The 24,454-nt window shown below is 42.5% G+C and overlaps 1 protein-coding gene across 1 annotated transcript in view; it reads right to left on the bottom strand.

The window, feature by feature from the left end:
• Window positions 1–22,705, bottom strand: part of LOC309383771 (alpha-1-macroglobulin-like) — a 49,973-nt gene extending 27,268 nt beyond the window's left edge. The window contains exons 1-9 of the mRNA XM_081936643.1: window positions 22,642–22,705; window positions 22,159–22,179; window positions 20,747–20,915; window positions 19,486–19,570; window positions 17,026–17,122; window positions 6,929–7,043; window positions 5,411–5,520; window positions 3,103–3,264; window positions 555–779 (exon numbers count right to left, since the gene is read on the bottom strand). Coding sequence (XP_081792769.1) covers window positions 555–779; window positions 3,103–3,264; window positions 5,411–5,520; window positions 6,929–7,043; window positions 17,026–17,122; window positions 19,486–19,570; window positions 20,747–20,915; window positions 22,159–22,179; window positions 22,642–22,674 — 1,017 coding nt within the window. The 5' untranslated portion in view covers window positions 22,675–22,705. The remainder of the gene's footprint in view (window positions 1–554; window positions 780–3,102; window positions 3,265–5,410; window positions 5,521–6,928; window positions 7,044–17,025; window positions 17,123–19,485; window positions 19,571–20,746; window positions 20,916–22,158; window positions 22,180–22,641) is intronic.
• Window positions 22,706–24,454: the final 1,749 nt, after the last annotated feature.

Raw genomic sequence — 24,454 nt, 5'->3', positions numbered from 1 at the left:
CATATTACAAAAAAGATGTTGAGACTTTGGAAAAGTGCAAAGAAGCGCAACTAAGGTGATTAAAGGCATGGAGAACAGAATGTATGAAGAACAGTTGCAGGATTTGGGTTTGGCTAGTCTAGAGAAAAGAAAGACTAAGGGGGACATGATAGCAGTCTTCCAGTATTTGAGAGGCTGCCACAAAGAAGAGGGGGTCAATTTATTTTCCAAAACACCAGAAGGCAGGACAAGAAACAATGGACTGAAATTAATTAAGGAGAGAAGCAACCTGGAATGAAGGAGAAACTTCCTAACAGGGAGGACAATTAACCAGGGGAACAGCTTTGCCTTCGGAAGTTCTGGGTCTTTCATCCCTGGAGGTTTTAAGAAGAGACTGGACAGCCACCTGTCTGAAATGGTATAGGGTCTGCTGTTTGAGCAGGGGGTTGGACTAGAAGACCTCCAAAGTCCCTTCAATCTCTATTCTGATTGATTGATTGATTGATTGATTGATAGCTGTTTAACAAAGTGAAGCAAACATGCCTTGTGAATGCAGCCTTGGCCTGAAGACTCACCATGTAATAGAAGACAATTTCATCCACCTTCTCATCACCTAGGTTAAGGCTGTAATGCACCCGAATCAGCTCATGGTGGAGGCAGCGGAACGTCTTTGAGGCGGGCTTGATATTCACGTAACTTTTGCTTGGAGAATAAAGTACGTACACTGTGTGACTTGCACTACCGTGACTGGGTGTAATCCAGTGCTCGCTATTATTCCAAGGTTTCTCTTGATACGAAGCCTGAGAGGAAAAGCACAGATTTAGAGAAATTAGGTGGGAGGCTTGCTGAGAACATTTCGCTGGCAAGGGCGAGAGAGATGGATGATAGAGATCAGTGGTGGATTCCAGATTCTGGTTCCCTTTCCAACCGGTACGGTTGGAACGGCCCGGCATCCCCACATGGATGCGTGTGGCACATGTGCACACGTGCGCAGCATGCACTTCCATCATACCCACCTGCGACGCTTCCACAAGCCTCCACAACGCTCCAGATCCTCCGCAGAGCATCACATAGGCGCTGTAAGCGCCATGCGCGTGTGTGGAAGCGCCAAAAGCTTACAGCACAGGTAAGGAGCGAGGGCGAGCGGGTGGGCCCTCCAGAGCACCATACCGGAACAGTAGCCAATGCTCCGGGCAGGCTCCAGTAGGCATGTAGTGGGGCATACCGCCTGCAACCCACCACTGATGGAGATAGACGATAGATATATTAATACAGTAGATATTCAGTAGATATAGAAATAGATAGATAATGGATGGATGGGTGGAAGAGAGAGAGAGAGAGAGGGAGGGAGAAAGAGAGAGAGAGAGAGAAGATATAGATAATAGATGGGTAGATAGAGAGAGAGAAATACATAGAGATGATAGATGGACGGACGGACGGACGGACGGACGGACAGACAGACAGACAGACAGACAGACAGACAGACAGACAGATACACAGGTGGTATTCAGCAGGTTCTGACAAGTTCTGGAGAACCGGTAGTGGAACCTTTGAGTAGTTCGGAGAATCGGTAAATATCATCTCTGACTGGCCCCGCCCCCTTCTATTCTCTGCCTCCCAAGTCCCAGATGATCAGGAGGGAATGGGGATTTTGCAGTAACCTTTCCGGGGAGTGAGAGGGAATGGAGATTTTAGAGTATCCTTCCCCTGCCACGCCCACCAAACCATGCCCAACAAGCCATGCCACGCCCACCAAGCCACGCCCACAGAACCTGTAGTAACAATTTTTGACTCCCACCTCTGGGTAGATGATAGATAGATAGATAGATGGATGGATGGATGGATGGATGGATGGATGGATGGATGGATGGATGGATAGATAGATAGATAGATAGATGGATGGATGGATGGAGATGAGATGTGATATCATATGATATGAGAGAGATACAGAAAAAGAGAGAGAGAGAGAGAAAGGCAACCAAAAGTCAAGAGGGGGTTGTGATTGTGCTCTGGAAGCCACACTCCATTTGTTTTACCCTGTCACACACACACACAACCCCAAAAGAATGGGCTGGTTGACTTGGTTGCAGCCAGCAGGCTGATTTTCTCACATGTAAATTTCATCATATGTAGAAATAGGTATGGCTTTGCACAGTAGTAGCTTCCCTCGTGGCTTTTTTCACCCTTCTGCAGACGTCCCTGACTGAGTACTGGACCATCGAATTGTAATTCTCCTCCGTACAGTCAATGGGCCAGGCTGGCCAGAGAGGAACACTCCCCCTATCCCAGTGGGATGGAATATTCCTGACACCTGGCAAGTGTGAAAAAAGGGAGGAGCCCTAAGCACTTTTAATAACTAACTAGAATAATAATTTTAACTTTATTGTCACTTTAAATCTATACTAATCGGCATATATTAAAATGAAATTTCGTTGCATATAGCTCTCAAAGGGTCATCATCTCCAAAATACACTGTATAAACATTACAAAAATATAAGTAAATAAATTACTACAATAATGATGATGATGGATGAAACATGTAACAGTGATACCCATTATCATCGGGGTATCATGTCCAAGAATTTTACAAGATACATCAACAAATGGCAGCTTTTTGCAATAACACCAGTGGAACTGCAAAAAAACTGTGCTACTCGGAACATCTTATATTTTAAGAAGATACTTGGTTGATACCTAGGACACTGGCAGCAACCTGTATCAACCATTAGCACCAGTCACTGGTATATGTGATGCATTTTTGAATGTTCAGTTGGCTGAGTTTCATGTTTAATGAATAAAGTATAATAATAATAATAATAATAATAATAATAATAATAATAATAATAATAATAATAATAATAATAATAATAATAATAATAATAATAATAATAATAATAACAACAACAACAACAATAACAATAATATAAACAAATAATAAATAAATAAAGTATGCATATATACCCACAGTTTACCAGATGGATGGCGTAGGGAATAAAGTTGTTATAAGAATCTGCTTGTCCTGCTAGACATACTTTGAAACCTGCTCCCTGAGGGGAGCAACAGAAACAAACCATCAAGTGGAAATGTCATAAAATACAGCCGACGCAAAGCAAGAAGACTAACCATTAAAAAAAAATCGCCGCCTGGGAAATTATTGGTTTCTATGGAGAATTCAGCTCTCCCTTGAGCGTCTGTCACTTGATTGAGCCGCTGGTGATTTGTCAGTATAAAAATCTCCACCGTTCCATTGTTGATCGGCACGTTGTTGATGTCTACCAGCTTCACCTGCGCACGAAAAAACACCACATTGACCCAACTGGTTGCGGCCAAATGTTTCAGTATTTACAAATGCAATTTCTATTCTGCCTTTCCTTCTGGGACGCCAAGCTTTCTCGTCAAGACATCCTAATTTTTTTCGCCATCACTACAACTCTGTGTAAAAGGGGAGACTAGCAGGAGAGACTTGAACCTAGGAGTAGGTTTTGGGGCTGCGGCTGAGAAAGAAAGGGGACGATTTCTAAACCCAAGCAAGGAGAGATGGTGTTACAGGTTGGTTTGATAAACAGACTCTTCGTTAGGGAAAAAGGGCTTTGGGAGTTTCAAAGCAGACCATCTGCAGGGGATGATAGCAATAGCCCTTCTGTACTGCCCCATAGTGCTTGACATACTCTCTGGACAGTATACAATGTCAGCATGTTGCCCACAATCATCTGGATCATCAGCTGCAGTTAACCTGCAGCTCACTACTCATCACCAGCAGTTTGATGTCCTGGGTGGCTTGACGTTGACTCAGCCTTCCATCCTTCCGAGGTGGGTAAAATGAGGACCCAGATGGTTGGGGGCAATAGGCTGACTCTGTAAACCGCTTAGAGAGGGCTGTATATACGCCTAAGTGTTATTGCTATTGCACTGAGGCATGATTGGGACTTTGTGGTGGCTGCCATCTTGCCTTTTTGGGTCTACCGCCATCATTTCCATGAATACCCCTGCTTAATAATCCTTCTAATGAACAAAGGCTGAAAGGTTCCTATTGTAGACTCCAGCTTGCTTGCTTGCTTCTTCCTTTCCTCCTCCTCCTCCTCCTCTTCTTCTTCTTCTCTCTCTCTCCTCTCTCCCTCTCTTGTCTATCTATCATCTATCTATCTATCCATCTATCTATCATCTGTTGGAAGAAATGTCCTTCTGGGTTCAGTTCCAAGTAGGGAGAAAGACACTGGAAATATGGAAGCTGCTTGGAAAGATGGTTTAATGGTAGACAGGACCACATGGGTTTTTGGGGTCTGGGCAAATGAGCACATGGGTGAAGGGCAAGTATTCTGATTGGTTGTCAGACTCCGGTGGGGCTATGCAGGGGTAACTTTTCTGGCCCAAGATTAGGAATTGATCTGATCATGGAGAAAGACACTGGAAACATGGAAGCTGCTTGGAAAGATGGTTTAATGCTGGAGAGGACCACATGGGTTTTTTGGGTCCTGGACAAATGAGCACATGGGTGAGTGAGAGAGAAATATTTATACCCTCTCTTGGGCTTTGGATTTGAGTTTCCTGTTCCTGTGGCAAGGGCAGGGGTGCGATTCAACCACTTCGGACCGGTTTGGGTGAACCTGTATGGCCAATGATCAGCTGGGGAGCGAACCGGTTCGGTCCGATGATCAGGTGAGCCTACCCGCCCCTGCGCTTTACTTACCTATATCCTCTCATCTGATTTGCACGGCAGAACGGATTGCTGCACCTCAGCTGTATTACTCCCCGGAAGTAATGTGGAAAGTAAGTTTTGTTAAAACTGCACACATGCGCACGCGATCACCGAACCGGTTGTTAAACCAGCAGGATCCCACCACTCGGCAAGGGCCCGTATTCTCATTGGTTGTAGACTCCCATGTGGCCATGTGGGGTCATGGGTCATGAGTAATGTTCGGTCGACACTTTGGGCTGATACAATGATGGGGCTTTGTTTGTGGCTGAATGGCTTTGCCCTGAAGGATAATCCCATCATCCTGGAGCTGAGGTCTTTTATCCCTCCCTCCCTCCCTCCTTTGATTGAGATGGTATAAGATCTCTTGCTTGAGGCCTTTTGGGCACCAGAGATCCATTCCAAGGAAAGAGGGTTCTCCACGGACCAGAGAGGGCGTGGTTTCACATGCTGCCTGCATCCCACAGATGGGGCTACACTTGTTTGTGCGGCCCTGTTTCTGACATGCTGTAGCCCGGTACTGGGCCATGGACCAGGGAATGGGGATCCCTGAACTACAAGACCTCCAAGGTCCCTTCCAAGTCTGTTATTCTTATTCCTTAATGCTTTTACACTGCTTTTGATCGTTCTAGCTCAGAGCAGCTGGGCAGCAGCTGTTGGGTTGAAGAAATGGCCTTCTTCACTGGGCTGATATGGCTTAAATCCAGCTATGTAGAAAAACCGCAGCTCCCATCTTACCGTCACGACATAAGGAATGCCGGGTCTATAGTAGCGGTCTGGGTTTTCAAAGGTCATTTTGCTCAATGTGGACGTGATCCCAATGTATTCTGTGGCATTCACCTCCACTCCTGTTGAAGAGAAATGTCATCTGCAAAAGGCTCTTCCCTTCCCTTCCTCTCCAATTTCCCAGAAACTCCTTGTCTCTGGAGTGCCAGGAAGCCTGACTCTTTTGATGGACATTCGCCCTGCATTTATGGATTTCTGCTTTGGACAAGAGATTTGAATAGTTGATCTCCAGGGTCCCACCCCCCATGTGCAGATTTCTCTGACATGTCTATGGAGATTCTCAGTCATCCAGGCTGTCCCAAAGGTGATTTTTTTTCAAGAGGCAACTGGACTTTCTGGTTTTTCTTTGAAGACATTTCGCTTCTCAATCCAGGAAGCTCCTTCAAAGAATTGAAGAAGCTTCTTGGATGAGAAGTGAAACGTCCTCAAAGAAAAACTAGAAAGTCCAGTTGCCTCTTGAAAAAGCAGCTTATGGATTTCTCTGACATACTAATTCCCTCTGTTGGATTGAATTTGGCAATTGGTAGCCCTTTAAAGGTTTCCCCCCATCCAGTTGTGACTGGCTCAAAGGGGAAATGCGCAGCCTGGGGAATCTGTTGTCTGAGAGACCCATCCGTCATCATTTGGCCAGCACAAAAGTGTGGAATGTGGTAACCTTTCCTGCTGAAGGGAAATCTGTTTTTCTACCTACATTGGCATGCTTTCAAACTGCTAGCTTGGCAGGAGCTGGGGCGAGGACGGGAGCTCACCCAATCCTGCAATGCTCGGGACTCGAACCTGAGCTGCGAGTTTTCCAGCTGATAAGCCCAGACTCTTAACCACTGAGCCACCACTCTCTTTATGGGATATCAAATTTGATTAGTATGTCCCCTGAAAAATCTCATCACTTCCCTTTCTGTGAAATGGGTGTTGAAACAGAGAATAGTTTTCTCATTTATAACTCAGATACTCTCTTAGACTTAGACATGGGGTGTTTTTTTCTATCAAGGTTGACTCAGCCATCTATCCTTCCAAGGTGGGTAAAATGAGGACCCAGATTGTTGGGGACAATAGGCTGACTCTGTAAGCCGCTTAGAGAAGGCTGCAACAGCCATAGCCCTTAAGACTTATATACCACTTCACAGTGTTTTACAACTCTCTCTAAGTGGTTTTACAGAGTCAGCCTCTTGCCCCCAACAACACGGGTCCTCATTTTACCCACCTCGGAAGGATAGATGACTGAGTCAACCTTGAGCCTGGTGAGATTCAAATTGGCAAATTGTAGGGCGCCGGCATTCAGCAGAAATAACCTGCAGTACCGCATTCTAACCACTACGCCACCAAGCACTGTAAAATGGTATATATATGGTAAGTCTAAATGCTATTGCTTTTGCTATCTCCCAAATCTTCCTTGTAGGAAACGGGAGCTTTAGGTCTGGTTCTGGGCCATTCTGTCAGCCCGTTGGTGCTCTTTTGTTTCATGAAGGTTACCTGTCCCTTTCTCTGTGACTTTGCCTTCTACGGCGATGTCCATCGAAAAGCCGCGCCACCTCAGTTGGAACGGTGCCATGTCCACCGTCTTGGAGAAACAGCCATCTCCATCGGCCTGCATGACACAACAACCAAAAACAGCAGTGTGTGATCCCTCTTCAAATAACCTCACGTTCCTTGTCTTTCAGCAATACAACTTTTTCATGCCTTCTACGGGGGTTGGAAATCCACTCTCTGGCTCATGGACAGCAGAGTCAAGCCAAGGAGGTGGAACCCCTGTAGGAAAGGGATTCAGCAGAACTTCCCTTCTGAACACCTGTCCAAACTCCTTAGCTCTCGCCTGCTTTTTAAATGGACAATTTAAAGATAGTCTGAACCCCGATTTGTTCTTCCTGTGGTCATTACTTTTACCTCAAGCAGTCCTCAACTTAGGACCATAATTTAGCCCAATATCTCTGTTGCTTAGTGAGACATTTGTTAAATGAGTTTTACCCTGTTTTACAACCTTTCTTGTCACAATTAGTAAGTAGATCACTGCTTGCTAATTCTTAAGTTCATAACACTGTTGCTAAGTGGATCTGGCTTCCCCATTGCCTTTTCTTGTCAGAAGGTCACAAAAGGCAGTCACATGACCTCTGGAACACTGCAAGTGTCAAGGCCCAAGGACCTGCTAGGTACTTAGATCTGGCCTGCGGGGCTGCCTTGGAAACAGCGAAGGACTGGCCCGCAGTGCCTCTGCAAGCAAAACTGGAGCTCGGGCGAGTAGCGCTCACTCTCAGAGGCGCCTGTGATATGAGTGATGTTGATCTGGCCACGTCCACCCTGGCCACACCTACCTGACTCCCCCAAGGTCGAACACACCCACCCTGGCCACACCCACCTGACCCCCTGAGGTCAAACACAGCCCTGATGTGGCCCTTAATGAAATTGAGTTGCTCTAACATCAGATTAAACGACAAGATTCCATCTTTATTTGGTATCTAAACTGGGCTTTTGGGCTTTTCTCTGGTGAACTGCAGTAGGATCATCCCTGGGGAGCTTCCAGCAAAATCTCCCCAGGGATGAAGCGTGGATGGACTCCGTTTCCCTCGGTATCTTTTCTCCATGCCTGTGATATCCTGGTGGAATGTCTCCCCATGCTCCTCACTCACTGCCCCACATTTCAAAGGGAAATAGCCTAAATGCGAGCGTAAGAAGTGAATTTTCAGTGACATTTTTGCACCGAGTGCTTTATAGGATCTAAGCAAATTTTCCACGTGGTTTTCATAGTCCTCTGCCTTTTTTTTAGTCACACAAACTTTTGTTTCCCTGCAAATGACGGCAAGAAACGCAGCGGAGAAATGTGATGGAGCTGGGCTGAGGCAACGGCAGTCATAAGTGCAAAGACTGGTCATAAATCACTCTTTTCATTGCCGTCATATTTTTGAATGATTGCCAAACAAATGGTTGTAAGTTAAGGAGTAACTCTATTTTCTCTCCCAGTTTAGGGCTACACAACCTATCCTCAAACAATATTGGCCCATACAACCTTCAGCCAGAAATGGAGATTTCTTCTACTTGAAGATGTCCCTTTATAGCCAAATGGTGTTTGTGCTAATATTGTTGGAAGGTTCAAATCCCGTATGAAACAAAAAATATTATTTCAGAAGAAATACTAAACAGGGGTAAGGGAAAAAGATGAGGAAGCTGCACAAAGAAAAGACAAGAGAAGAATTACAGAATGCCGCAGAAGCGCATGGAGTTACACTGAAGTGGAAGAGGCTATGGATGAGAATAAACTCAGGTTAGAAAATGCTTGGCATAAACCATAAGGACGAGAGAAAGACACTGTCTATAGAGCAAAAGGTGATTGCAAAGCACATAGTCAAAGAGAACATGGAATGGTTGAGATGAAAAGAAATGGGGAAAATGGAGCAATTGGATATGTTGGTGGAATTGGGAATGCTTAGTTTAAGGAAAAGAAAGACTAGGGGGTGACATGATAGCAGAGTTCCAATATCTCAGGGGTTGCCACAAAGAAGAGGGAGTCAAGTTAAGCATATGAGCAATGGATGGAAACGACTCAAGGAGACAACCTAGAACTAAGGAGAAGGATCTTCCGGAGGTGACGTCACATTGGAGCAGCTAGAAGTGTGTTGGCTTTTTTGGCAGCTGCTGCACACTGCTGGCTCATATTTAAATGGTTGCCCACTAGGACTCCAAGATCCCTCTCCCAGTGACTACTATTGAGCAAGGTACCACCTATTCTGTACCTGTGCATTTCATTTTTGTTGCCTAAATGTAGAACCTTACTCTTTTCACCATTGAATTTCTTTTCATTAGATAGTGCCCAATGTTCAAGTTTGTCTAGATCCTTCTGTATCTTAAGCCTATCCTCTGGAGTGTTGGCTATTCCTGCCAGCTATTGTGGAATATTTTTTTTCCAAAAGCTAAAGATGGCAAACACATCCACAGCCTCCAAAACTGTAAAGAAAACACTGCCAATGATAGCCTCTCCAGCAAGACGGAAATTAACAACATGTCGAGCAATGAAAAACCAGGATCTGCACCAACCCTACAAAGCCTACAAGTCGCATTAAACATGATTCAGGAATTTATGATAAAAACACAAGAATCAATAATTAAAAATCATGAGGACATGAAAGGCGATCTAGGGGAAGTGAAAGATGATATAAAGAAGTTGGATGATAGAATGGGGAAGATACAGAATACAATAGCTAAAAATGAGGAGAAGATAAAAATGGAAGAAGCAAGGACAGAACAAGCTGAAAAGAAATTGGAAGAAATAGAAGACTGACAGCAGCCAATAGAGAACTGGGGGAGGCAATAGTTCATTTAGAATTAGAACAATCCTCTTTCTATTTAAGATTTCAGAACATAGTAGAGACAAAAGATGAGGATCTATCAAAACTCATGAGCAATCTTCTAGCTGACCAACTGCAAATGGACAAAAGTGAACTGAGGAACAATATTGATAAAATCTATAGAGTGCATACTAATTATGCACGAAGATATAGGTTGCCCCATGAAATATAAGATTTGCAAAAAAAGCATTCAGAGACAAAATTTATAAAAGAACAAGGGACAAACAGCTGGTCCATAAAGGAAAAGAAGTCATAACCCTTAAACAGATACCAAAGAGAATCAGAGAGCAAAGAAAGAACTACCAATTCCTCTCTACACAAAATATAAAATAATGTTCCGCTGGTTTATACCAGAAGGCATGTTAATAATCTGGCAAGGTAAGAAAATAAGGATTGACACCGTAGAGAAAGCCCAGGAATTCTATGAACACTAGATAGAGGGAGAATCAGACAGGAGAGAGGAGTTGGAAACCCAAAGCCAAGAGGAGCAGCTGACGGAGGAAAAAGGATTATATCAAGATGCGAGAAAGAAGACCGATACAGAAGTCCAGGAAAGAGAAGGAGTGAGGACAAGAAGCCAAAGGGAAACAAAACCAAGTAGAGGAACAAAGGCGACAAGTAACAGGATGGGGGAAGAAGTGAAATTAATATCGGTCAATATAAATGGACTAAATTCACCTATAAAAAGAAGACAAACAATTTCTAAGCTCCAAAAACAAAACATGGACATCACATGTTTACAGGAAGTTCATATTAAAAAAGGAAATGGTAGTATTTTGGAATCTCCAAAGTTAAGGAAATTACATCTTGCCCTGGCCGATACAAAAAAAAGAGGAGTTGCAGTATATATAAAGAACTGGCTAAAACCTAAACAGGTACACACAGATGAAGAGGGAAGAACATAATTAATTGAAGTATCAATAAAACAAAAAGGAGTACTAATTGCAGTCATGTCACTTAATTCCACAAGAAGTGGCCCAGAAAATTAGATCAAGCAGGCAAAATTATTTCATTAAATGAGAGAATAACGAGGCTAGAATTAAAAAGGGCAATCCAAAAACAAAAAAATAACAAAACCCCAGGCCCAGAGGGAATTCCAGCAGAATTTTATAAAGAATTGCAAAAATCATTAGAGAACATACTGTATTATTAGAAATGTATAATGAAGTACTAGAATGAGCTAAGACTCCAAAATCCTGGATGGAGGCACTAATAACACTAATTCCCAAAGACAACACTGATAAACAAAAGATCCAAAATTATAGGCCAATCTCACTGCTAAATGCTGATTATAAAATATTTATGACAATAATGGCGGAAAGAATTAAGAATATATTAAACGGAATCATACTCCCAGACCAAAATGGATTTTTACGCAACAGACACATAAAAAACAATATACGAACAATAATGGACATACTAGAATACTACAAGATGCATCCAGGAAAACAAGGAGCATTGATATTTATTGATGCACAAAAAGCATTCGATAACCTGAATTGGGATTTTCTTATAAATCAATTAGCAGTAATGAACTTCGGAGAGAAATTTATTGGGATGACAGAGCAATATATTCGAGTCAGAGGGCAAAAATAATACTAAACAGGGAAGCACCAGAAGATTTCAGCATAACCAAAGGGGTAAGACAGGGATGCCCTCTATCCCCCCTGTTATTTATCCTCTCAATAGAGACATTGATGTTACAAATTAGGCAAAGCAAGGACATAAAGGGACTGAAAATTAGAACACAGGAATACAAAGTGCAGGCCTTTGCAGACGATCTAACATTTATCATAGAGGAACCCGTAGAAACTGGACTAAAACTATTACAAGATATAAACCAATTCGGTAAAGTGGCAGGGCTTAAAATGCAGAGAAAACTAAAATATTAACTAAGAATTTAACCAAAAGACAAAATGAAGAACTGGAGGAGAAACTGGGAATTTCAAGGGCCAAGAAAATTAAATATTTGGGAATATGGCTATCGGCAAAATATATTACAATAAAAGAAGATAATTACAACAAATTGCTACGACAGATACAAAAAGATTTGGATAATTGGACTAAACTACAGATATCACTAATTGGCAGAATCTCAACAATCAAAATGAATATACTACCCAAATTACTTTATTGGGAACTTTAATATCAGGTGGCAGCCCTAACATGGCTAAAGGACTGGATCCAACTAAAAAATAAAATAATCCTTATGCTGGAAGGACACACTCTCCAACTAGGCTGGCACGGCATCCTCTGGGAGGGAAAGAATAAATCTTATTCCTACTTTCAGAGACATATAATAAGGGATGCCCTGCTTAGGGTCTGGGAAAAATTGTTTAAAAACCCACTACCTGAAAATCCCAATCTGGTTATCAACCATGGAAGCAATGACATATCCAAATACTATAGATCTCAGTAAAATGGTAAGCTATGCAGAGCTCTTATACGAAAAAGGAGAACTAAAATCAGAACAAGATCTGAAAACACAAGGAATAAATTTGAAATGGCGGCCCTATCTACATACAAATTAAAACAAGATTTAAAAAAGATTGGAAACAATATGGAATATACAAGAAACAAATGGAATTAGATAAAATATTCCTAGGAACGGGAGGAAAAATGTGTCTGCATTCCAAATATCATGCAGAATTAAGAATGCCTAGCAAGGAATTTGGTCCAAAATTTCTAGGTCCATTCCTAATAGTGAAGATAGTTAACCCGGTTACAGTTTGACTCAGTCTACCCAAAAGTCTAGGGAAAATTGGCCCAGAATTTCATTGTAGCTTGTTGAAACCAGTAATTGGGTCCAGCATAAGAGCATTTATCCAAGCTTTCTCTCCTCCTTTAGTGACAGAAGGGGAAACACAATATGAGGTGGAAAAATTTGTAGATTCCAGGCTGAATAGGGGTTGCTTACAGTACTTAGTGCATTGGAAGTGTTACCCTTTGTCTGAAGCTACTTGGGTGAACAGTTGGAGCCTAAAAGTGGAGAAATTAGTAAAACAATTCCATGAGAAGTTTCCCGATAAGCCAAAGGGTCCCCCTGGGGTGGGGGGGGGAGAGGTGGTTAATTTTGTTATGTTAACTTTTATGTTATTGTCTTTTCAGGAAACATTTTTCTTCTGAGGAGAGGGCTGTAGTTATGGTCCTTTTAGGATCTTTGGCCTGCCACACTTTCTATTATTTCACTGTGCTGTTTCATTAGTGTAGTAGTTGGGAGGGGGGAATAGAAAGGAGTAGAATTGTGGAATGTGTTGTTGTCATTCTTTTCTAGAAGTCCAAGGTCATCTTTTGTCTCTGCATTTCTGCACCTGACCGGAACCAGCTGGGTGGAGATGCCAGCGTGGCCAAAGAAGATTGGACCATGTGATGGATTTATGGGTGTGGGGATAAAATCATGAACTTTCAACTGGGTGGAATCCCGGGAAGTTTTCAGATTTGGGATTCCACAGTTCGTTGCCAACATGTCTGACTTATTAAATTGGAACTTTAAGGATAGCTCTGCCTTGGACTCTGATTTAATTCTGCATGATATTTGGAATGCTGACAAAATGATCACTAGATTATATAATTTTCTTTTAAAATATAAAATGGAGGAAGAGACGGTAAAGGAGACAATGATTAGCTGAGGAAGAAATTTTGGCCATAATATAGAGTTAGAAAATGGGATAAACTATGGAAAAGAAATTATAAATTTACGATGGCAGTAGCTTACAAAGAAAATCTCTACAAAATGTTTTATAGATGGCATTTGCCTCTAGTGCGATTGGCCAAAATGTAGCCAAAATGTTGGAGATACAGCCACAAGCCTGGAACATTCTATCACATGTGGTGGACGTGCCCCATCACAAGGAAGTACTGGTGCAAAATTTGGAAATGGTTGGAAGAAATTACTGAGCGAAAAATAGAACTCAAACCAGAAGCATTCTTATTAGAACTACTAGACAAAAAAATGGACAAACAATCTCAATACATAAACATACACATACTCACTACAGCCAGGATTCCTTTCACATAAAACTGGAAAAAAATCAATACACCCTCAGATGAAACTACAATCAGGAAAATACTCGAATGCGCAGAAATGGATAAAATGACAATAGAAATAAAAGAAAGAGAAGAATAGGACTTCTATAAAGTATGGAATAAAATGCACAAGTGGCTAGAAATCAGAAGCCAAAACAGAAAATAGAGAATACAAATATATGGTGATACAAATAATGGATATTATTCTAAGTGTTAATATCATGTTTCTACATTATAGGACAAGGTTAAAGTAATAGGAAGGCAATGCAGAAGGGAGAATTATAAAAGCTAAGCAGGAAAGCCGATATAGAAAGCTGTAAAATTACTGTATATAGTTATGTATGTTCTGTGTTTTGTTTTGTTTTTTCTTGTTGTGTCTTCTTTATCATTTTTAAAGATTAAAACGTTCAAAAAAATTATATATTAAAAAAAATAGAACTAAAGAGAAATTTCCTGACAGTGAGAACAATTAATCAGTGGAACAACTTGCCTCCAGAAGTTGTGAATGCTCCAACACTGGGTGTTTTTAAGAAGAGATTGGATAACCATTTGTCTGAAGTGGTGTAGGGTTTCCTGCCTAAATAGGGGGTTGGACTGGAAGACCTCCAAGGTCCATTCCAACTGCTATTCCATTCCGTTACTCATTCCATTCCACTCCACTCCACTTTACTCTACTCTACTTCAATGCAGAGCAATTTAATTGAAAGAAACATGTTTGAAAATGGGGGAAGACTGATGTGTCTTTTTGCTAACTTTTTCCATACAGTTTCTATAGGGTGAGCATTATATATTTACAGTTGTCTGAACTATTTTCAATTATCTCAACAATCAATTGTGTGAATATGACCCTCCCTACTATTTGCCAGAATGAATCAAGAAAATATAATCCCCTTTGGGACGACTTCTGGTAGCCGAAGGCGACGGACACGTGCGTCCGCCGTTCGCTGTTTCGGTGGGCTCCCTTAAGTCTAGGGGGAGCACAGGGTGCCTTGGAGGGGTGCCCTGTCATAGGGGCGGCTTGCTGGGACTCCCTGGAATGGCGGCGGCCGTGGGGGGGATGTCTCCAGCTTTGCCCCAGGAGCCGGAAAGCGGGGGGGGGTGCACGGAATGCTACCGCGCGCCTTCGCCGGATGGAGACTGGAAGGAAATAATTAATTTGAAAGACGCAGCTGAAGTGCGGTGAGGTGGGGGATTTCCCCAAGTCTTTTACTGGCTTATTCAATTGATGAACTGCAGTTCTTTTTTCAGAACTTGTTTCAACCTTGGGAAGAGTTAAGATTGGAGGGGGGGATTTCCACCCCCCTCGGAAAAGCGGCACTTGTAAAATTTCTCCCTCTCATAGGAGAGAGAGAGAGTTTAAAACCTACCTTCACTTCCTCTAAACAATGGAAAAATAATTCTTGACTACAATTGCGAGAGAAAGGATTGTTGAACTGATTCTTTTTTAAACTACTTATGGGAACTTTGGACTTGTTGTTTCCTGACCATCTGTAAAGGCTGAGCTAAGATGGCCACTTCCTCCTTCTTGGTCTTTATGAATGAAATTCCCCCTTTGGAAAATGTTATGGTTCTGAACTAGTCTCCACCCCAGAGACCTCCAGGAGCCTCTCTAAATACGCTTTTCCCTTGGATTTGGAATTTTGATTTACTTGTTTGATCTAGTCCTGTACTACAAGATTTATTCTCCCCTGGATCTGCCTGCCTTGTGATCTCTACCGGCTGTACTCTCCCACAGACGCCATTTCTTTGCACAGATTAATAACTAACTCTGAACTTTATCATGGGTCCAAAGAAATTACCGCCTGGTAAGGCTTTGTCGGCCCCAACATCTTCTACGTCGAGCCCAGTTACTCAACAGTCACAATTGGGGTCATTTCTACAACCCGAAGCCCCTGAAGAGAGTACAAAGGATTTATCTATCCATCAGATGCTTCAATCTATCTTAAAGGGACAGGACGAAATGAAAAAACAACTGAAAGACTTAAATAATCAGCTCAGAGAAACAAAACAACAAACCATACAGAATGAACAGAGAGTAGATGTACTGGAGGAGGGTGCGGTCGGGATGAGGGACGAGGTTAAGTCAATCCAAAGGGGGAATGTAGAATTTGAAAACCACATGATAAAAACAGAATTTGAAAGGATGTCTTTTTTCCTTAGGTTCCAAAACTTGCCAGAAGTTGAGAATGATCTTAAGGAGATTATGACCACAATATTAGCAGAATATATTAATAGAGATAAACAACAGCTGTGGTGAGATATAGACTTGATTTATAGGATCAACTCAGCATATGTAAGAACACACAATGTTCCAAGGGAAGTTCATGTTAAATTTCTTAGAAAGACTATAAGAGATGAGGTTCTAGGAGCTCAAAGGGGAGGACCACTAAAATACAAAGACAAAGAAATAACCATTCTTAAACAGATCCCAAAGAAAGTAAGAGATAAGAGGAAAAAATATTCCTCTTTAGCAAAAAAAATTGTATAATAAAGGGGTCTGGTTCAGGTGGTTATTACCAGAAGGCATGTTGATTTTTTGGGAGGGCAGCAGAATTAGAATTAACACATTATACATTATACATGTATTTATATAGTTTTTTCTACGTTTTAATCTGTTGTATTTCGGTACGGACTGTACACCGCCCCGAGTCCCTTTCGGGAGAGGGGGCGGTATATAAACACTAATAATAAATAAATAAATAAATAAACAGTCGTGGAGGCAGAGGCTTTCACTAAAAAACATAGTGCTCTCCTAGATGAAATGGGGGATGCTACACAAGAGACGAGGGAGGGAGGGGCTGAGGCTCTGCCAATAGATGGGGGGGAGGGGAAGAAGCAGCAACCAGAATACTCAGATTACAGAAGTGACTTGAAACATTATGGCAATTGTTGTTATAATGTACCTTTACGGAAGTGATACAAAAAATGATTGAAACATACTGATGACTTAGTGTTAAACATAAAACTGCTAATTTTCTATTCAAATGTTGATGTATTTCTTTTTTTTTGTAAAAGTTGTGAGACTTGGGGGGACTGCTCTCCCCCGCACGATGTAGCTGTCAAAATTTATTATATTCTTTCTAACCCTACTTCCCTGGAAAAATTTGTAAAAACCAATAAAACTTGTTTGAAAACAAAATTAAAAAAAGAAGCAGCAAAGAAAGGTCTACAAAGATATCCCAGCTGTGGAAATTCGAGGTCCCTTACCTCGTCTTCAAATTCTTCACACAGACTTTCATTAGTATCACGATTCCGGCAAACCCTCATTTGCACCATGCCAGGCACAGGTTTCCCAAAGTTATATCTGGAGTCAGAACCCACCAATGTGGACAAAAACACAGAAAGGGAGATGGTTTGCATAGAGAAAGAAGATCAAAGGGAGCTGCAGGATCCAAAGGAAGCCATCTGGGCTTTTGTTTTTTTTACAGGATCCAATCTGAGTTAGTCACCTGGACCAGAGACTTAGAGGATTTAAGCTTTCGGAGTTGGGTTAGAGCCCATCCACAGGAACCCCTCCCCACCGCTCTCCCATTCTCTCCCCTCCTCTCTCTTTTTCTTTCTCTGCCTCTCTTTCTCTTTTATTCTTTCTCTCTCCCTCTCTCTTTCTCCCTGTCCCTATTTCCCCCTGTCCCTCTCTCCCCCTCCCTCTGTCCCCTTTCTCTCCCTCTCCCTCTTTCTTCTTCTCTTTCTCTCTCCCTCTCCCTCTTTCTCCCTCCTTCTCTCTCTTTCTCTCCCTCTTTTCCTCTTTCTCTCTCTCTCTTTCTCTCTCCCCCTTTCTTGCTTTCTCTTTCACTTTCTCACTCACTCTTCCTCTTTCTCTCTCTCCCCTTCTCCCCCCTGCCCCCTCCCCTCTTTCCTCCAGAATGTGGCCATTGCGCTGTTCTATGTGTACTATTTGTATGGTGCCCAGTTATGTGTGGCGTTTAATTGTTAATTGATGGCCAGATATTAAGTCATTATTGTTTCCAAACAACAATCAACCAGGAAAATAATAACCAATGTCTTAATAGGCAGAGAAACAACAACCAACAATCTAATAGCCAGCCATTAGCACCCCAATTAATAACAAAAAGGCACACAGAACTAGGCACTACACATAGAACAGCCCGTTGCACACATTCTGCAGAGAGAGAGAGTAATTCCCTGAGGATGGACTCCAGCATGACTCCAAAACTCAGAAGATTGAACCTCTTGTCCCGGTGACCGACTCAGATTGGATCCTGCAACATTATCTTGGGACACAGATATTTTCCTTGCATTCATTTTTTTTAAAAGTAATATTTTAATTTATATGGCTCATATATATCTAAGCCTGGCTTTGCATTTGATTTCTTTAACCTATATGGTCATGTATTGTATTTCTTATTTTTCTTTCTTTCATAATCAGTTATCTTTTTTAAAATTATGTCAGGTTATCATTGATTTTACATTATATTGAATTATGTTATTTTTTGCCATTTATCCATCATCTCAGTCCAGAAAGACTCTGGGCAATTTCCCGATACTATTAAAGAGCAAATCTTGCAGGTGGGATTTTTTCTTTCTTTCTGCTTGTTTATACTGTCTTTGTTTAAACAACCCTTGTTCACCCGGCCTTTCACCATAACCACCTGACTAGGACTCTGCTTAATATATATCTTCTCTAACCAGCTTCCTCAATATTTATCAGTTAGGTTTATTACCCTCAGAGCTTCCAGGTATCTTTATTTATTTATACCTATGGGTTATTTTACCTTGTTATTTCTTATAAAATATGTTTTTATTACTCTGCTCCAGTTTCCTTCAGAAGAAAGTAAATTATCATCATCACTTTCACCACTACCCTGCCTTTCTATCTATGCTCTACAAGGGGGCAATGCAAAGCCAACCTTGGCTGATCTCTGAGCCTGAGCAGGATACAGCCTGTTGGGTATTTGGACAGGAGGCCACCAGGAGATCCCAGGCCAGGATACTGAATATGACATTCTCAGAAGAAATCATCATCAAATCATTTCCCTGTTTCTGTTAAAAAACCTACATGGGCATGAAATCACCATATATGTTGCATATAGGAAGCGAGAAAAACCCGAACAGGAGCAGATTTTCCATCCTCCCTTTCTTCTGCTGTTGTGGCCCATTGGCTGCCAGCAGAGCTAGCAGCAGAGTCAGACGAGGAGGAGGTTGAGGGAGGGCCTGGGCCAGCTTCCAAGCCTTTGCAGCAGAGCCAGAGGCAGAACTGGGGCCTTCCGTCCTCCCCCAGGTGGAGAGGCAGCTGTCTTTGGTGCCTGAGCTGAGTGAGGGGGAGGAAAAGATAGAGCCCATCCCAGATGCGCCTATGCGTATAGAGGAAAGGAGAGGAGAGCAAAGGAAATCAATGTGTTGGCTCTCAGGGAAAAGCAGACCTAGACACCAGTCAGCCCCTCCCTGGCTAGGAAATAAATCGGAGGGATTTGGGAGTGGCCTGTTGTTGCAGACAACCATTTGTTGTTGTATACAGCAAGCAATTTGGATTCCTTGGCCAGAGCCAGGTTTGTTGGGACGAATTACGTTTGGTCTTTGTTACTGTTACTGTTACTTTGTACTCATGAGTAAGTAGCCTATCATTACTTGCAAAGTCAGAACACACACCAGAAAATCTTGCACCTTCTGCTGACAATGGCAAAAGGAGAGTAGATGAGCATCACGTACCTGCCACACACTCTGATTGATATTTCCTCAGTCAAAACCGTGATGAGCTTCGGGGCATTTATCAAAACCTGAAATTTGGGCAGATCTAGAAAGAGCAAAGGGAAGGGAAGAAAATCATGAGATGAACCTTGTGGGAGCACAAACTGCCCAGTTCTCCCCTGTGACCTCCCTTGAGGGCTAAGGAGACATTGGCCAGACAACTGAGGTCTGAAAGGAAAACTAAGTTGTAAATCTAAGTAAGACAAAATAAACCTTGCATTAATAAAGCAGTAAACATTATGCCAGAATGAATTTAACAATTGCGTTTGGACAACCTTCTTAAATGTTTGGCTTCAATCTTAGACAATTAGTCCTTGTTTTGCTGACTTATGTTTTGTAGAGGTTCAACCCATTGAATTAGTTGAATTCGGGGAGGGGGAGTTGAGTGAAACGTCAATCCCATTGTCCCAACCACTACCTTAAATTCCTGGCCCAGAGACTCCATATTCACCTTTGATCTGTTTGTGATCAGCTGGTAAATCAAAATCTCTAATCTCAGAAAATGGGTTAATTTAGCTAAGTAACCAGATCAATGTGAAATTTGTTGGAGAATGTGAGTCTTAGAATTAAACTGAATAAAGAGAATTGTACCGTCTCTGGCCTGTTAAATCCCTCATTGCCAAATATTATTTATTAATTAATTAATTAATTTATTTATTCATTCATTCATTCATCTATCCATCCATTTATTCCCTCCTTCCTTCTTTCCTTCCTTCCCCCTCTCTCCCTCCTTCCTTCCCTCCTTCCATCCCACTCCTTCCTTCCTTCATTCTTTTTCCCATCCTTCTTTCTTTTTCTTTCCTTCCGTCCCTCCCTCCCTCCTTTTCTTTCTTCCCTTTCTCTCCCACCTTCCTTCCTTCCATTTCCATTCTGCTTTTTCCATCCTTAAAAATAATCCTAAATGTAAATGTTAACAGAATAATGACTTTTTAAATCTACCAGCTCAACATGAAGAGGCATTTAAATCTTCAAACTTCAGTATGCAGATTAACCTTCTACAACTTTGTTGGGACAAATAAACCTTAATTCAACAAGACAGAATAATCTGGACTGTCCAAAAGGAAGGAAGGAAGGAAGGAAGGAAGGAAGGAAGGAAGGAAGGAAGGAAGGAAGGAAGGAAGGATGGAAGAGGAAAAGAGGGAGGGAGGAAAGAAAGGGGGAAGGAAGGAAGGAGGGAGGGAGAAGGAAGAAAAGAAGGACAAACTGGATCTCTCCTCCTTACCATATTCGTCCACTTCAAAGCTGTGTTCTGCAACTTTCGTGGAGTCTTCCTCTACCACCACTTTGTAGGTGCCCAAGAGGGAATCGGAAGGCAGAGAATAGGAAAGCTGGGTTATGCCCAATGGTACTTCCACATCTCTCCACTGGAACACCTGGTTGTTTTTAGGATCCTGGAAAGAACAAGATAACAAGTTCCAAAGTTTGTCCATATCCCAGAATTGTTCTAGAATCAGTGGTTCATAATCCGGAAAATGTAGTCCTACAATCCCATTCTCTGAGCGCTATGAGCAGTGTATCTAGATATGGCAGCCTTCCAGAAGCCCATCTATGTTGGGATTAAACTCTCAGAATCGGCACCCAGCAAGGACAATTGCTGTGCTGGCTGGAAATTTGGGGAGTTGTACTCCCAAATTTTCTGAAGGTCCCAAGTTGGAGATGGTGACTGCAGGACTTAGAGCCGTGGTGGCGCAGTGGTTTGAGTGCAGTACTGCAGGCTACTTCTGCTGACTGCCAGCTGCCCGCAATTTGGCAGTTCGAACCTCACCAGGCTCAAGTTGACTCAGCCTTCCATCCTTCCGAAGTTGGTAAAATGAGGACCCAGATTGTTGAGGGCAATATGCTGACTCTGTAACCACTTAGAGAGGGAGTAAAGCACTGTGAAGCGGTATATACGTGCTATTGCTATTAGCAAGAAGGCTCTGCCATTAGACAAAGGGATGTTCGAGCTCAGATTGTACAAGCTGTGGGAGGCTGGGACATAGTTCCTTGAACGCTTTAACAACTTTAGAGCAACTAATTTAAGAAAGAAAGGAGCTAAACAAAACAAGCCTCTTAGCTGGTTGCCAGATCAGCACTGCATTCCTCCAGAGGACCACTAGATGGAGGGAATGGGTTCACTGAGTAGCTCACCATTCTTCTGTCATCTAGTGGACACCTTGAGGAATTGCAGCTCAGAAATGGTAGCACTAAAGCTATGATCTACTTTATGCAGGAAGTTGATTCATGTCTTTAGTTGATTTCCTTGATCGATGCTACTGTTTCTGTGATGAAATGCAAGGAGAGGGCTCTCATTCAGCCCAATTCCTAGTAAAGAAGATAGGAACAAACCTCTCAAAGACAAAATATCCCACGTTTCCCGACAGCATTAATTTTGCTACTTTGTGGGACTGTGTAAAATAGCCCCATGCTTAACGAATTGAAATGGGACTCGATATTAGCTATTTTAAAAATCTCTCTCCTTCGCCACCAAGAGATCTGCTTGTATCATTTTCTGGGCAACCATCTGGAAATGGTTGGTCATTTTGATTTCCCAAGAGCCTGCAGCCCTCAGATTTCCTGGTGGCCTCCCATCCAAAGATCAATGAGGTCCAATCAGCCATGGAGCTGGCACTGTTATGGCCTTTCAGCACACACCTGGATGTACACAACTGGAAACTGTGGAGACAAAAAATAAAGCACAGGAAAATCAGTTTTCATGACTAAGGGTAGATTGAAGCTCAGCACTAATCCAAAGCCTTCAATTACTCCATGAGTCTTCACTAGTTTTCACCCAGGGGTATCTCCACACCAAAGGTGGGTTTCAGCCAGTTTGCCCTGGATCAGGCGAACCGATAGTTGCAAAGGTGGCAGCAGGAGGCTCTGCCCACCTGCCCGAACGCTTCTGTGCATGTGCAAAAGCGTTGCACGAGGGCGTGCGTGCACAAGCGAACCAGTAGTAAAATAAATTGAAACCCACCACTGCTCCACACATGCTCTGGGTTCAATGTTATATGTGAGGAGGGAGGAGTCCATAGAATTCCCCTGGAGAGGAACTGACCCCAGGGAGAGCATGAATTGAATGTTTTCTCACGGAGATGCCATCATCTCTGTCTGTCTTACAACCCCCCCAAAATTTACCTTCTTCTCCATGGGATGGAACTTTTTATCCATAGAGACGATGCGAAACTGAACTGCAAAAGACAGAGGGAGAATAGGTGGGGAAAATAGCCACTGAGTATAGAAATATTAAAATATAGAAGGGATCTTGGAGATCATTTACTGTGTTTCCCCAAAAATAAGACAGGGTCTTATTTTCTTTTGCCGTTCCCCCCCCCCCCCACACAATAAGCACTTGGCCTTATTTCAGGGAGATCTTATTATTTTTGAGGTGCAGGAGCTGGCCAGCATGTCACCTCATGGCTGCTGCTGTGTTGCAATATTTTCAGGAGAGGGCTTATTTTAGCACATGCTCTCAAAAGCCCAATTGGGCTTATTATCCAGGGAGGTCTTATTTTCAGGCAAAATACTGTAGTCCAATGTTTTCTCATACTTGAGTATTTGAAGACATGTGGACTTCTGCTCCCAGAATTCCCTGACCAGCCATGGGGTCTTTCCAGAAGATTCCGTGCTGGCTATTGAATTCTGGGAACTGAAGTCTAAACATCTTCACGTTGCTACAGTTGAAAAACATGAATCTGACCGCTGCCCAGGGCAATAATAGACTGTTCCTGGCAGGTGGCCATCCAGCTTTTGTTTAAATCCTTCCATCAATTCTCCCTCCTGGGTAGTCATCCCATCCAGCTCCATTAATACATTTTTTTAATCTGATGTCCAATCATAATGTACCTTTCTGACATTTAGATCATTGTTTCATGTCTCCTAGAAAGACCCCCAAAATTGAGCAGCTAAGAGATACATGAAGACTGCTGTCCGACCGCCACTTAGTCTTCTCTGCTCCAAGGGGAAGAGCATACCCACTATCCAATCATTTCTCATCGATCTTTTTTTTCCTCCTTCCCTTTGGTTGCCTCCTCCCTCCTCTGGAGACACTCTGGTTTGTCTGCTTTCCTTGATGAAAGGCAGGGTCCAGCCAACCAGAGGAGAACAATGAGGATTCCTGACATTGAAGAAGTCACGTGATTATGCCTATCCTGGCTCTTTTCCACTTGGTAGATGGTGTTGGAAACTGATTACGGGCAGGGGTGGGATTGAAAATTTTTAGCAACCGGTTCCCTGCCCAGTTGCTGGGTGGTAGGGGCCATGGGGGTGTGGCCTACTTGACCATTTCTGAGCTGCAATTCCCCACGGTGGGGAGGGGGTGTTTTTGTCCTCCTCAGGCTCTAAGGGCTTCAGCTGTGGGGGTGTCAAGTGGGGGTCTTGTGATATAAACGCAAGAACACAGACATCCCCTAAACTCGGCTGGAGATGTTACCTAGCCTGGTAATGAAACGTTCAGAAACCAAGCCACAAGCTGGGAGAATGAACCTTCACCCTCACTTTCCGCTACTTTTTGTGGCAATAAGTGGGCTGTACTTTTGTACTCAATGCATTGATACATAATTATTCTTCCCCACCAGCTTTGGAGACATCAGCTCACGTTGAGGCTCCCACCAAGGGATTTCACACTGGGGACAGTTGACAGATTAACAACAGATCCCACTCCTTCCCCTTCTCATCTCTTTAGCTAGGTTGATTTTTTTTTATCACGTTATATTTATATCATTAAAGTTTTATGAAGTTTTAATATTGCAAGCCGACCAGAATTATGATGTGCTAAGATTGGCAGCTAATAAAGTTTACAATAATTAATAATCAAAAAAAAAATCCAGTTTCAGCTTATGCTCACACAGAGGCGAGAGGAGAAACAGGGAATGAAGCTTCCATCTTAACCACCATTAATATAGTGATGGTTCAAGACGACTTCTGGCAGTTGAAGGCGACGCTCGTGTGC

Source organism: Natrix helvetica, assembly GCF_964273705.1.
Source record: "Natrix helvetica genome assembly, chromosome: 1".
Taxonomy (NCBI): domain Eukaryota; kingdom Metazoa; phylum Chordata; class Lepidosauria; order Squamata; family Natricidae; genus Natrix; species Natrix helvetica.
This window is presented reverse-complemented; position numbering and strand designations above follow the sequence as displayed.